General features: G+C 36.0%; 1 protein-coding gene across 3 annotated transcripts in view; it reads right to left on the minus strand.

Moving 5' to 3' along the window:
• TSPAN12 (tetraspanin 12) overlaps positions 1-15,706 on the minus strand; it is a 61,031-nt gene that overhangs the window by 16,794 nt on the left and 28,531 nt on the right. For all 3 annotated transcript variants that reach the window (XM_012757309.3, XM_076006572.1, XM_012757310.3), the window contains 3 exons: positions 8,982-9,056; positions 5,086-5,193; positions 1,054-1,197 (listed from right to left, as the gene is read on the minus strand). In XM_012757309.3, coding sequence (XP_012612763.1) covers positions 1,054-1,197; positions 5,086-5,193; positions 8,982-9,056 — 327 coding nt within the window. The remainder of the gene's footprint in view (positions 1-1,053; positions 1,198-5,085; positions 5,194-8,981; positions 9,057-15,706) is intronic.

Genomic DNA, 15,706 nt, shown 5'->3' on the forward strand with positions numbered 1-15,706 from the left:
TATAAGCAGTTACTTTAATGTTAAGCCAGAGGTTCTCAACAGTGCTTTGTAATACCAGATACCTGATTAGAGATGTATCTGGGGAATGATCCAACTCTTCAGCCTGAGCAGCTTCTCTTCTGTTTGATTTACATTTTGAGTTTCCATTCTAGACCAAGACTGCCCAATAAAACTTTCTGTAATGATGGAAATGTCCCATATCTGCACTGTCCAGTACAGAAGCCGCTAGTCACAAGTGGCAGTTGAGCACTTGAAATGTGGCTAGTGCACTAAGGAATGAAATTTGAATTTAACTTAATCTTAATTTATGTCACTATTGGCTATTGTACTGGACAATGCAGTTCTAGATTTTAATTTGCAAATAGGATTTTACTGTTCACAAAATTTGAAAATCACCACTGAAAATGAAGGAGCAGGAAAACATCTGCTAAAAAGGAGTAACTGATGATTCTGATCAATTCTCCTAGAAAACACAAATATGCAAGTTTCTTAGGTACATGAGGATTGATTTTAATCCTAGTGAGCACAAAATGTAAATCAGAAAACTATCGCTGACACCTCTGTTCATCAGCCAGCAGGGGGAGCTGAAGAGCAGCATCGAAGCAAGTTGTTTTGTTCCACCCGCCTCCTCGCCCTCACCCCTGCACCCCGAATATGTGTCTATGTAGAGGCCTTAAAATACAAATTCTGCCCAGGAACTCCAAACCCTGTGCTTCCTGAATATCCAGAGTTAGCTACATACTCTGCATGTGTCCGTTTCAAAGGATCCCAAGGAGGTGGCAACAGAACTTGGTCCTAGACAATAACGTTCAAAATAAAATTAATTATAAAACCTGGTTTTTCCCGCTTTCCTTTGTTAAAATGTAGTTAGTGCTCAGATTTTTATATTGATTTTTAGCTTTATCCTGTTTCTCCACACATAAGAAAAAAATAATAAGGCCCTTTATATTTAGACATAAAAGGAAAATTTCATTGGCACATTGTTGATTCTTTACTTAAAAGTTATTATAAAAAAACTTTTATCCGTGATAAGTTAACCACATACATCCTTACCTCTTGATAAAGGTCACTGAGATCTTCCTGGTGGGCCTGTTTGGAACATCCTGGGAATTCCCGAACGCAGCAGGAATCCGGGGGCCAGTCCATCTCTGTCATTTCCAACCAGTCAGTGAAATACACCACTCCACAGCACTTAAACTGCAAAAGAATCACTGGTCAGGCTCAGAAACTATAAAAATATTTTCTTAATTTATAGGAGATTAAACATTAGATTTCTTAAATTTTTGTGCCCTGAGCTAAACTCACTTCTATCATCACCTAATGGTATGTGTACATTCTCTCTTGATGATAGAAATGTGCTAGAGGAACACCATAGCTATCCACCCCATAATAAGGCAATTCTGGACAATAAAGCCCATAACACATAAAAACAAATCAGGCATGACTATGCCTTACTCTCCAACTGTGAGATCCCCTACGAGGGGATTACATAGCAACGGATTTAACATACACACTAGGAAACCAAATAGCTGGCATCTTATCTTTATCATTAAACTTCTAGCCACTAAAGACTAGTTAATAAATCAATTTGTCTCTCGACAAACTCAAATATTACATCAAAAGTTGAGATAATCTTTGTAGAAAAGATGTGTTGACCAAAGTCCACATCACAAATGTTACCAGACTTGGATTTTTTTGACCAGTAAAATACTCAAAAACTTTGAGAAATAAACATAGGTCTGGACAATTAATTTTTATTCAACTGAGTGAGATTCTTCAAAGAAACGATCATATTCTATCACTATAATCTCAGAAGTGATGTACTTTCAGCTTGAATAAAGATGAATTTAAGAAAAACTATATTGCCTTTTTTTTTCTTTATCTCATGTCTCCAAAGACTAGCAAAAACTTTCTCTGGTCAAGGTTTAGAAACACTGCTTAAGGACATATATAGATTAGATTCACAGCAATTAGCTCTGAATAATTTTCTGCTCTAGGGTAGAGGGGATTGCTCTTCCCTCTCTGGTCAAAGCAAGAAATATGGGCAGTCACTGAGAAGAACTTTGCCAAGAGCAACTGACTATACAAATTACGTAGCCCAGCAGATCAATTTGTATTCGAGACCAACATTGTATCACAAAATATTATAATCTATGATTATTTCAAAATTTAACTAAAATAAATTTTGAGAAATTCTGAACTTCTCATGTGAAAGGAAACAAGGAAAATACTAGATATTATTTTGTATTTTATTCTTGCCTAAATATCTAATTTTTAAACAGAAAAAATCATCTTAAGCATATTATAAATAGTAAATTACTGAAAGCTATGAGTAATACTAAAATTTTGACAAACTATTTTTTATATTTTTAGTATTTTTCTTTTATAAACTTGCTCTGAAAGTCATGAAGATACTATAAACATCACAAATTAAGTCAAACATAATTTGACATCACACATTTTCCATAATTCATTAAATCTTCTTAAAAAACATAGACAGTAGAAACACTTCATTTTTTAAAAATCATAAACTACTGCATTTGCAAGTCAATCTTTTTAAATCCTTGAACTCAGAAAAAATCCATTTATCTCCTTTCCTAATGACATGAATCCTTTCTGTAATGACGACAGAGGGCAGTTCTTGGAACACTCTAACTCCACCCAGAATGGAACAGCCCATTTATGTGGCTTTGTCATGAAATGAGGTGCTCCACATAAATGACCTTCCCAAATAACTTGAGCATATCATGTTCAATGCCAATCGTTTTTTTATTTTAATGAGTCTTATAATATAGTCATCTTTCTACTTCAACAGAAGATACTGAATTTGTACTGACACTTTTCCTGAAAACTCCCTCAAGGAAAGCCAATATCATACCAACACATTACTGAAGTCTATATCTCCTTGTTGTTTTCTTGTCTCCTTTAATATTGCATTATGAGATAATGCCACTCTAGCTAACCTTGTGTCAAGCTCTAGAAAATACCACCACCATTTCCCATACAAATAAACTGAGGCTCTTGATGAGTCAAGTAACTTGCCAAGGTCACAGGCCAGCATGTGGCAGAGACTATTTATTCTAAAGCTTGTGCTCCAACCACCATGTTAAAATAAATAAATACATTCTTAAAAGTGAGTTGTTGTTTTTTTTTCTTAAAAATGCATTAAATAAACATCACCGGGGCCTAAGCAAGAGTCCACTACATCGAGGTCTATGCACAGAATGGCCCTGAATGAGCAGTCAGGAAAACTGAGACCTGACGAGGTCATGTTCTGCTCTACAAGTTATTCGGGAGTGGGGTATTATCGGCTAACCTGTGTCTCCCACCCAAATTTATATACTAAAATTCTAATCCCTAGTACTGCAAAATGTGACTGTATTTGGAGACAGGGTCTTTACAGAGGTCATTAAGTTAAAATAAAGTCATAGGGGTGGTCCCTAATCCAACACGACTGATGGTCTTATAAGAAGAGGAAATTTAAAAACAGACTCGTATAGAGGAGAGGCAACATGAAGATATAGGGAGAAGACAGCCATAGACAAGCCAAAGACAGAGATCTCAGAAACAAAACAACCCTGCCTATACCCTGACCTTGGACTTCCAGCCTCCAAGACTGTGTGAAAATAAATTTCTATTTTTAAGCCACCTAGTCCGTAGTCCTTTGTTATGGAAGTCATAGCAAACTAAAAAAGGGGCTTTTTTAAAACTCTTTAAGGGTGCCCAGAGGTCTTCACCATCTCCTTTTATGTAAAATAGGCTTTCCATACCGAGGAGGGAATCTACCATGTGATAACTCTAAAAATAAGTGTGCTATCATTTGCAGTGCTTGTACATTGTCCATCTAGGTGGAGCCCCCATTAGAAAAAAAACTCATTTTGTTTCTTAACCTGGATTATCAAGGTCTACATCACAAATTCCAGAAAATAAACAGCTATGGGCAGCTCCTCCCCAGGACAGTAGCTGAATACAGCCTACTATAAATTTCCCAATGCTTCACTTATTTTCCCTTCCTGTTGTTTTTAGTACAAATGTATAGTAAACAAACAAAGTCAGGAAGCATTTAAATAAACAGGAAATCTGTGTTACAATGATAATTTTCACCATCTCAGCAATTATAACACAGAGAGCCAGAGTTGGAGACTGTCTTGGACTTGAACATCACGGTAACTGAGCAGAGAGCTGGTATTTATCGTGTAAGGCACTGATTTTCAAATGCTTTGTGGCCCAGCACTAAGATAAGTTAAAGTAAACCAAGATAATCATCTGGGAATGTAAATCAATCGCAAGGAAAGTGCTTGGGAGAACAGCTTGGTTTGAAGCAAGATGGATTGGTAACTTTAAGTCACCAGATCTTAACCAACTAAATATAGGTCCCATTTAAGTAGATGGTTGGGTGCAGTGCTATATGGCCATTAGATAAGAAAATCTAAAAGCACCCATACTTTGCAATGTTATTGTCAGTAACCATTGGCTAAATGAGATCAGACTTCTGATATCATTTAATCTTCTCAATAACCTGAGGTAGGTACTTTAATTATCCCTATTTTACAAGTGAGGAAACTAGGGCTTAAGGAGGCTGTGCAAATTATAGAAGCTAACTTCATAGTAAGCAGCATAGATAGGATTTGAACTGAAGTTTTTCTGACTAGGAAAACCATATCATTCATGATATACTGACTCCAAAGTCCAAATTCAGGATGATCATTTAAAAAATTAAAATGATGTTTAAAATTACTAATAGCTCAAAAAGTCATAAAAATATATATATTCAAATAGAACTTCAATATTTATCAAGTTATCCCTCATAAAAAGGAAACCTTATAGTAGTCTAGAAAAAATGGCTTTTTTAAGAGTTCTTAAATATGTGTGAACCATGTGAAATGAAGGGGAAATGGCAAATATGCGAAGAAAAGCAGCGCACAGAGTTACCTATTTCTCGGTTACGCATTGCACCAGAGGTAAGAGAATCTTAGGTTTAATTTTTCAGCACAGAGAAAATTACCAAAGACAAAGCTTTGAACATCTGATTGGAAAGTGTACCACTTACTCAACACTCTCTGCCTCAAAAACTGTAGCACTTACTTCTCTCTGAAAAAAATTCCAAGCATGAGTAAGCCACCGGTATCTGGGTAAGCCATAATTTGTCATTCTGGCTTTCAAAGTGACCATATCTGACCACTGTACTGGAACCTGGAGATAAAAAGGAAAATATCAACAACTATAACACACAAACACAGATTCACTCACATCATCACAAACATAATCATTCACATACATTCACATATACTTGAAATTGACAAATACTACTTTAAATTTATGTTTGCTCGTGGCCTAAATTAAGCTCTGGGTTATGAAATAGTTAATGGGCAATCTCTATGTATAGATTTTTGTACTACATAAGGAGGTACTTTGTCTTAAGCAAAATAATAAGAAATAACTATAATGCTCAAGGAAATCACAAAACGAGTAGTTAACTATACATCCTACAGATACACATGAAGAGCTCCTTGTAACAAATGATCTCTGCAAAGAAACGCCCCTTGGTTTCATTTCATAATGCTATGAAGTTGCTGTTCTTTGAAGTAACTGCAGCTAATGGTACTAAAATAAAGGCGGAAGAATTAAGAAGGGAAAGAATTCAGCTCAGATCAAGTCTCAACTCTGGAATAATTTCGTCAACATCTTTCCAAAAGTTGGATTTTGAAGGCATGGTAGAATTTTAGAAAGAATAGTTCTCAAATTATAGCTTTTTTGTGTGTGCTCCTCTTCTCGAATCCCCATGTTTGTTACAAAGTGTTTTATCATGATAGAACTTTAGGTATGCAACATGACAGTTGGCCAGAAATCTGGTCAGCATATCAAGGTATATTTTATCTACAAGGCCAGAAGAAAACGAGCTATACAAACCCTAGTCTCACCACATATGAGATATTAATGCAACTCCTGGGAAACTGGATAAGACATCCACATCTGATCTATGGAGCAACACAGACCAAGCTGACATTCAATAAATGGCATAAAAATCAAAACTCAAAAAAAAGAAAGGGAGAAAGAGGAGAGGTGAGTAAATAAGGTTCCAGTAGAACTCCAATTAGGATTATTTTGAAATCTTATCTCTAAAGATAGTTATATCAATAGAAATATTAATGGTTTACAAATTTCTGACCACAGAAATTCTTCATTCTTTTATTTTTAAATTTTTTTTATCTATTAATTGAAAACACAGGATACAAAAAAACCACCCAAACACTTGGGCACACAATTTTGTTCCCTAAATAATGGGTTGAATGAGTATATGTTGTTTACATGGCTTCAACAAAGTTTAGGAACTAGCCAAAGTTCAAGCTACTCACTATAAATTATTACTATCTCATCATATCCTTTGGGGCATAAAACAAATGGAAGCGAAATAAATTCTCTAGAAATATATAATCTAAAACAATTAATATGACTGACAGATTTTATCTAGAGAAGGAATAATGAACAGGAGGTGAACATGTATAAAAAGCAGAAACAATGGGGATACAGACTGATGTCAAGTCTCTTGATTTAGTTAATATAACAATCTTTTTAAAAATTTTTACCCTCCAAAATAAATATAGGTTGTTTCCTCATGGTGACCACAATCAATCTGAGACCAAATGTGGCAAGAAAACAGAGGAGACCATTGAGGTTCTGGCACAAAATACTGGGATCTGGCCATAAAGTAACACACACATTGATTGGTTTCTTGCATGGAACAGCTAAAAGCACAAAGCCCAGTCTATGTAAAGGCTGAGTTCTGCAAAATTTGGCAGATAATAAACTTTAATGGCACTTTTCATTCACACTGCTATTAGTGCAAAAGCAATAAAAAACCTGACAAACTTTTTTTTTTTCTAAAGGACTGCTTTCCACATTTCACGTTTAAACAGCCCTTGCTCTATCCTGATGATGTAATGGGAAAGATTTACACAAGCAAAACTGTGAGGAAACGCTCAGCTGAAATGGCAGTGGGCACCAGTTAGCACTGCAGTACTCGGGAGCTACTTGCAGACTGACCAACTCCTAACAGAATAGAAGAAAGTATCTGAACAAGTATAAACTCCTTTCGGTTTCCTCGTGTTTCTTAGGATGACGTGAGAATCAAAACATTTCCTTTCTAACACCTTAAATTAATTCATTGTGAACTTGTTATAACTTAGGAGATTTATCAAATATTAGTATGAAATGCACACTCTACAACCCATTTTAAAAATCCATGAGAAAATAAACGCATTTTTAAAGACCTTTTCATTACCCAACAGAACACAATCAGAAGCAGACGGAAAGGGGTCAAGAGCTAATTATAAGATTTACTGTCTATTGCTTGAATGTCTTGGAGATAAATTTATCATTTGAAAACAGAAAAAATGAAGAGACAATCTCTTTACCAATAAAACATAGAAACCAAGTCCCTGAAATCAACCCCTTTTTTCACTCCCCTAAATACTCAAAATTTCTAGGGATGGAGTGAAAATAAGATTCTCAAAGACAGCAAGAGAATTTCTACTTTAATGGGAGATTTTTATTTTTAAGAAAGTTCTTAACTTTATATTAAGCTAGTTAGAACCTGCCCTGAGTTTGCCATTTTTCAATAACTCTGTCTTCTTACTGAGAATCATCAAACATTGGAAGCATGTGTGTCTGCACAGGGATCATACATGTGAGAGCAGAGCACCAAAGCACCATCTCCATGGAAATTGGAGTCTGCAGAGTAGCCACGAATCTGTGGTTACTTAGTATTCAAAACAGTCTCACAGGACAGTAGCAGATTCAACACAGAATCTTTAACAACCACATCAGTACCAGAGACAACTTCAATTTTATTACCCAACTGCCAAATGCCTTCCCTCTGTCTGAAACCAAATAGAATATATAATCATCTCCTTCTCTTCTTAAGAGTTCTTAATTTTTAAATGCTTAAGACACACGAGGAACTTGACACAAATGCAAATGCCCAGTCCTTGCCCTTTCCTCCCCTGCCTTTTCCCTCCATTCTGATTTAGTACCTCTGGGCTGGAGCCCAATAATACACATTTTTAAGAATCACCCTGCATGACTCTTACTGCAGATGGTCCAAGAACTACATGTTGAAAAATAGCATTTTACTAAAACAGAAATACTCTATGATGTTCACGGCGGAAAATCTAGCCTACCTCCATGAAAACGGCCAGCATTCACACACATGTAAAGGTGCCCAACATCATTAGTAATAAATGCACTAATTTTCACCAACGAAGTGAGCAAATACGAAATAAGGACTAATACCAAATGCAAGCAAGGGTAAAGTGCAAGAGGTAAACCAAACATGACTGGTAAAATCTTAAGATTGAGAAACTCTTATCCTCATTCATTCTATCATAGCTATGAAAGTTGTTCCAGTGATTCCAATTGCCAAAATAAAAGAAAAAAATGACGAAGAGCTGTTTTCAAGTAACCTAGTGTCAAATTGTGAGAGTGTTTCTAGACTGCGCTAAACACGCAACAACTCTTCTTCGAATACATGTCTTAAAGTGAGAGATGGTTCAGGCTTCCTACTCTTCAGTGCACTGTGCCAGTCGGCCTTGGATAAGGCTTCGCATACAGGTATTCAAGCATTCTCAAGCAAATCCTGTTACAAGTGTGAATCTTTCCTATTATTAAACCAGACGTTGGTACAATTATTTTAGAACATATACTATTTTTAGTCTATTATATCCGTGTTTAAGCAATCTATGGAATTAAAGACATTATCATACCTGATACAATATTACAAGTTATGGTGTGGAAATATGATGCTTTGGACACAGAAAAGGAAATGTTATTTTTTATAAGTATTAGAACTATTATCCATTGTTATCATGTAGCATTAACATTCAAATCAATAATGACATGCTTTAATTACTCTAAAGGATCTAATCTAAAAGGTCGAAATGGTTATTGTTTTAGATTGTGATTATATCCCATTTTGAACTCACCATAAGTTCCTGCTCATATGTCCAAACCCCACAAGCCAGTTCTACACAGAAAATGACAAGTAAACTTCCAAAGTACTGCAAAAAAACCAAAAAAGTATGCTGTTAGTATAGAATCAAAATAAAGTATGATCATCGAACTAAATGTTTTTCAGTGCTATGGACAAGAAAACAAAGGCAAGTTTTTTATGAAACCTCTTGGGAACAGAAGGAGAAAATTTCAGCAAATTTAGAAACATCTACAGATAACATTTAATACTCATCTAAGTGGGCCATTTTTTACTAGTCATCTCCTGGGACAAATCTTTTATAAATGCCAGTGCTTTCCTCAAGTTAAATAATAATTTACATATGCCAGTTCAACAAGGTATAACCAAGTTCTCTGAGAAACTGGACCTAATTCCTTTCAAAGTAGATGAAATGAGGTCAACAAGTTCAATGCTCTGCTTATGAGCAGATTTTAACTCATTCTTCTAAAGGGAGGCCTCCATTACATTCTTAGAAAAACATAACATAGAACACAATTTCAACTACCCGTGACACTTTAAAATATATAGTAAATTCCCATTAAGGGGAAGGCACTTGAGAAATAGAAAGGAATACGAAAAATTCTTTAAAAGCATGTTTAGGCAAATAAATAACATGAATTTGAATACAATGTCAAAAACAGAAATGGAGGTAAAAATTCACGAATCCCATGAAATGGATAAAGTATTATGCAGCATTATTCCAAAAGGTAAAGAAGATTGGGACAAAGAGGAGAAGAGAGAATTCCAGGCAAATAAAAACCACGAACAAGTGGGGAGAGTCAGCTGGAAAGTCAGGCAAAGGGTCAGGGAACAGGAAACAGATCCATCTAGCTGGAGTGGGGTGGTCAGAAAGAAGAATGATAGGAGATCAAATGTGAAGAGCAGATTGAAGCCAGATTATGGTGAACTTTAAATAACATGCTAATGGATTTTAAATCCATCATGCAAGCAATAAGGTGACATCTTTCAGGGTTTCTGAATAGGGGAAAGACATGACAAACAGAATAATGGCAAAGTTCTAAGTGATTTGGAAGTGAAAGGCTGAGGGGGAAGGTGAAGATCTCTTGGAAGGCAGTGAAGAGAAGGCAGGGGGTGAGGAGCTGGACTTAGACTGCTGCCTTGCAAACAGGCAGGAAAGAGTGGTTTCAAGATATGTAACAACAGAAAACTAACAAGGCATTGGACTGATTGGATTAGAATCTGAGGGGCAAAGACATATTTCACCAAAAAAAAAAAAAATTGTGAGGAGTAACTAGTTCTGTGGGAAGATGAAAAATTTCCTTTCATTGAGCAACATAGAAATGTTAATTTAACTATTAGAAATGGTAGATTTGGAGCTCAGGTACCCAAGGATGGAATTAGAAATCATTACTATGATTTGAAAAAAAAATAGGAACTTTTAGGTAGTGCTCTATTTGTCAAGTACTTTCATAATTAATTCATACAAAAAGCTTTTGAAATGGATAGGACTACCCCACATGTTACAAAAGAGAAAATTAATACAAAAAGTGGATAATGTGACTTGCTCAAGAATGTGCAGAGTAAATTTGGGAGGAGTGGATCATTGTGGCAGTGCTCTTTGTGTTGTCCCTTGCCACCTAGCCAGTTGTGGTGGTGACTTTACAGAGGCAAGCCGCACTAGCGTGAGAAAGAACAGGCTCTCAAAGTCCTCTTCACTAACTCCAGCAGGAGTAAAGCATCATTGCACTCATGAGCATTCTACTCCATTTCTGGTAGGGGTCTAGGTGGATGTCCCAGGTAGTGATGATTATTGATTATCCCCCGTCACTGGAATGAAAGCTCCATGAGGGCAGGCACTTTATCGTGTTCCTTGTTACATAATGGGTGTTCAGTAAATATTTATTTCATAAAAGAATAAATGAAAACAAAGCAGAGTGATATGACAGTGAGTGACTGGGAGCTCCCTTGGATGGGGTGGTCAGGAAAGGCCTCTTTATAAAAATTATCTTTAAGATGAGTCAGCGAGGACAAGAAGGAGGCAATGCTGTTAAGATCTGAGAAAAAGCAATCCAGGAAGAGGAAATATCAAGTGCAATATCACCTAACAGAGTGAGCTAGCTAGTTAAAAACTCATTAGTAACCAGAGCACAGAAATGAGTGGAATGAGGTACAGTGTAGCAAGTAGATATTGGTTGAGAGGTACTAAGAACCAGATCATTGTGAGCCCCGGCAAGGATTCTGGATTTTATTCTAAGTATAATGTAAAATCCATAGCAGGTAATGCGATCTTATGTACATTATAAAAACATAATTCTGGCTATTTTGTGAAAAATGACCTATAGAGGCGGGCGTGGTGGCTCATGCCTGTAATCCTAGCACTCTGAGAAGCCAAGGCCAGAGGATTGCTTGAGCTCAGGAGTTGGAGACCAGCCTGAGCAAAAGCGAGACCCCGTCTCTACTGAAAATAGAAAACTTAGCCAGGCATCGTGGTGCATGACTGTAGACCTAGCTACTCAGGAGGCTGAGGCAGAAGGATCGCTTGAGCTTAGGAGTTTGAGGTTCCTGTGAGCTAGGCTGACGCCATGGCACTCTAGCTTGGGCAACAGAGTGAGATTCTGTCTTAAAAAAAAAGACCTATAGAAAAGCAATGTGTGATGAATCAAATAAAAGATTGCTGAAGTAGAATGGTAGCAGGGAAATGGAAAAAGTGAACTTGATTTAGGATTGTGAGACATCAGGATTTAAACTTTTAGTTTCTTTGCTCATAATTTTTGCTAAAAAAGTGCAGGGGAGTGAAATAGAAGATACAGAATATGGGGGTGATTTTGTACTACTTCTGTGATATATCTCCTATGGTTTAAAAATATAAATCACTGTTATTAGTTTTAACTTGCTTCCTTCATATTTCTTTCATATAAAAAATAAAAAAATATATAACAGTATAATTTCTTAGATAATTTCTTATAACTACATAACTGTATACTTATATATAACAATAATTTCCATATAATTGTATAATTTCTTAGACAATAACACAGCTTGAAAATATTAGTTCAAAAAGTAAAGTAATATTTTGTTAAAAGGATCCCATTTTATTAATACAAGTTACTTTTATTTTCAACTTATGTAGTACTCATGGTCAGTTTCAATGTACTCAGATATCATTTCCAAGTATTATTTTTAGGCCTTAAAGATTTCAGCCTTGAAATGATGATTAGAAGAAATTTTGTGAACACAGTACTCCAAGCCAGTTTTTTTCCAAACTCTTTTTAATGCTTTAAGGGATCTTTAGATATAAAAAATAGCGTATTTGCACCTTATGTTAAAAAGACACCAAATGTTCAGTAACTATATGCTTGATCACTGTTCTTATCTTTGATAAGAAAAGACAGTAGGAGACAGTAAGACTATAGAGAAAAGTTACACTATGGGATGCCTTTGTTCTCTCAGATCCTAAATCTAAATTCTTTTCAAATTTGGTCTAGTTACAATGAAAACTAAAGCAGTCCTGAAAAGGCAAGATATGTTTAAAGATAAAACACAGACATGGATGGTAATTATAAAGAAGAGAACAGGAGATACCCTGACTTTGCCTTGGGGATAACCATGCAGATTTCTGGACTGATTTTATAACCTTTAAATCCCACTTGAGTCATCTCTCTCATTTTCCTGGAGTAGCTGATCAGTTTGCAAATGCCACCAGTGCTGCTCCATCTGAGAGGCCCCTCGGCACAGGGCCATGGGCAAGTGCCCAGTGTATGTAATGTATGCACTATATGAGCAACTGTGGCATGCATATGGATTCAAATAACTGGCATTTTACAACAACAGGCATGGCATCACCTTTGACTTCCTAAAATTAGCATTACAAGCTTAACTTGGGTATCCACAGGAATGTGTATATAAAGCATATATATCTAAAATCATCTTTCATTCTAAATTCAAAACTAAGATTACTAACCATGGGAGGAAAGGGGTAAGTTTCCTATGACTTGGACACTCTTATAACTCTGTGAAAACTCCAAAATGATCCTATCTTTCAGATTTCCAATGGTTTCATTTGATGCAAGTCCTCCCATACAAAACAATTCTTTTGCCTTTATTCCACTAACACTTAGGAACCCTGATTTATTTAGCCTTGAGGTTGAAAATACAAGTTTCATCAACATTATAAGACTCTCCTAGAATAAATTAAATTGAAAATTTTAAATATTATAAAATATTTTAAATATTTTTACAAATGATGCTGCAACTTCACAGTCAGCTGTCTTTGCTTTGTTGTTATTTGCCATAGTCTGAAACATTCAGTCTTCCAATTTCAAGGAAAACTTTAAATGTCAAATCCATCCTCAATACAACATATGTAGACCAACTGCATCAACCCCTAAATTTTCTTTTGCAGTGAGATCTGAGTCCTTGATAAAGTCACTCTCATACTGATTATTGCACAGAGGATCACTCAGCCACTAGTTTAAGGGATAGATTTAAGGGATGTAAAGCATTATGTTAATCCATAATTTCAATAGTAAGAAACCAGCAAAGAATTAAGCAACAGCTCCTGCTGAGCTTTGTTATGGTATGAAGTGTACATTCATATCACATTTCACTGCACAACCATCTTTTGTCCTCAACACTATTGGGAACATGTACATATCTTCCATGATATGTCAGCATGTGTCTCTCATGCTTCTTACTTGCCCAGTGCATATTTGATGAGCTAGTCTGTCCTAGTCAACTCACCCTCTCTTCTCCTTATGTTCAAACCCAACTCTGAAACACACTGAGAAATCATGTAACTGCCCTGATGTCAGTTTGATCATCTGTATAATGAAGATAAAACCTTCACAGATAGACATTAAAGTGCTTTGGAAAATGTAAAGCATTGTGCAAATGCTATTCTGTACTAGTTTGTGAAATATAATCCAATATCGACTGTCCTCTCTACCCATACACAGCCTTCAATTCCCTGCAATGTGCCACAGTTTCTTCCTCATCGTTTTCCAGTATTTCACCTCCTGTTCTTTACCACATTACTCCCTCCCTCTGTGCATCAGGGTTTCCTTGTCTGTTGTATTTCAGGCCTCAGAGGCTTTGGCTTACAAACCACTTGGCTGCCCTGCCCACAAGCCCCAGTGCTGGCTCAACTGCTAGACTGTCAGTTCTGGTTGGCAAAGATCTTGTTCTTACACGTCATTTTATCCCCAGTACCCAAGCAGTACTTGTCACAGAGCAGGTATTCAGTGGAAAGCTGATGGAAATAATGACAAGCTTGCCAACTAAAAAGACCAATTTCAGTATTCCCTTGGCTTTCTTTAATTTGAACCTTGAGTTTCTTATTAATGTTTGACTGCCCTTGACTTCTGCCTGCACATTCTATTTAAACATTTAAGACAATTCACATAGCTAAAGAAAGGGAGCAACAAACAGACTCTCCTCATCTCTCCTGAGCTACTATCAACTAAACATTTAAACAAATGAAGAATGAGAAAATATGTGTTTATACAAGGAAATTAGAATGTAATTATTTATAATAAAAACTATTTTATTTGCTTCGAAAAATTATCAAATATAGAGCTCCTTAAAATAACTCCTCTACTGTAATTAAATTAAAATTGTGTTCCACAAATGTTCGTGAAAAAACTGCATCTAATAGGACACACCCCAAAATGATGTTTAATGAGAGATTTTTTTTTTCACCAAACTACTCAAACTAAGAATAAACAGATTTCAGTTCGAAAATGAGTGCCCACACTGGGTTAGGTAATAGAAAATTAGATAAAACAATGCATGTGAAATTGCTTTGTTGATTTTTTTTAAAGCTGCAAAAAGGGAAAAATATAGGCTTTGAAATAAAATAGACCTGGCTTCAGGTTCTGGCTACTTTACATATCAGCTAGACGGCCTTGGGCAAACCACTAAGCCTCAGTTTCCTCATTTATAAAATAAGAATGGTAAAATTATCTTGCAATGCTATGAAAAGTATTTCATGAGCTACAGTGCTATCGCATTGTAAACACTGCCTAAATGGTAGCCATTATTAACCATATAATAGTATCTATTAGAATATAAACTCTGTGTGGACAAGAGATACCACTGTGTTCTAAATACCTAAAACACCACTTGTCACATAGCAGTTACCCAATACATACTTCTTGAATAGACATCCTTATGATTAGTGGATGATGGTGTGTAAAACTGTTTATCCTCTTGAACTATCAGTGTTACCCCCACTAAAGGCCGTCTAATCCCAAAGGCCATTTGGTAAACTCTTTGGTGAAATCCCTGACCAGTGAGAATAGAGCTGGTATTTTTCAAAACATCTTTATTAGAAAACTAAAGCAGGATGGGTGTGGAGGGTGGAGAATTCAACTTCTTTTTAAAAAGTACTCAAATCAGTTCATCTGTTATTTTAAACTAACTAAGTTTGGCAAAAGAATGGCCAGAGTAACATAGGTTACCCGTCCCTTTGTGCACTTGAAGTATTTGAGGAGTGAGGGAAAGGCAAGACATCTCGCCTTCCTATTTAAGCCCTTGGGGATGTACAGGTACTTGAATCCCCCAATAGAAAAAAAAAGGGAACTCATTACCCCCTTTTAAAGGTTACTTTGCTTCTTTATATGTGTATAGACAAAAATAGTAAAAAATCTCAAGGCAGATCCTTTTCTTAAAGAAACACTTATTTATAAAAAGTAATCTGGTTCCCTGTCACCACTACCCCTAGAATTTCCCCCTGAAGAA

Source organism: Microcebus murinus, chromosome 9 (genome assembly GCF_040939455.1).
Source record: "Microcebus murinus isolate Inina chromosome 9, M.murinus_Inina_mat1.0, whole genome shotgun sequence".
NCBI lineage: Eukaryota > Metazoa > Chordata > Mammalia > Primates > Cheirogaleidae > Microcebus > Microcebus murinus.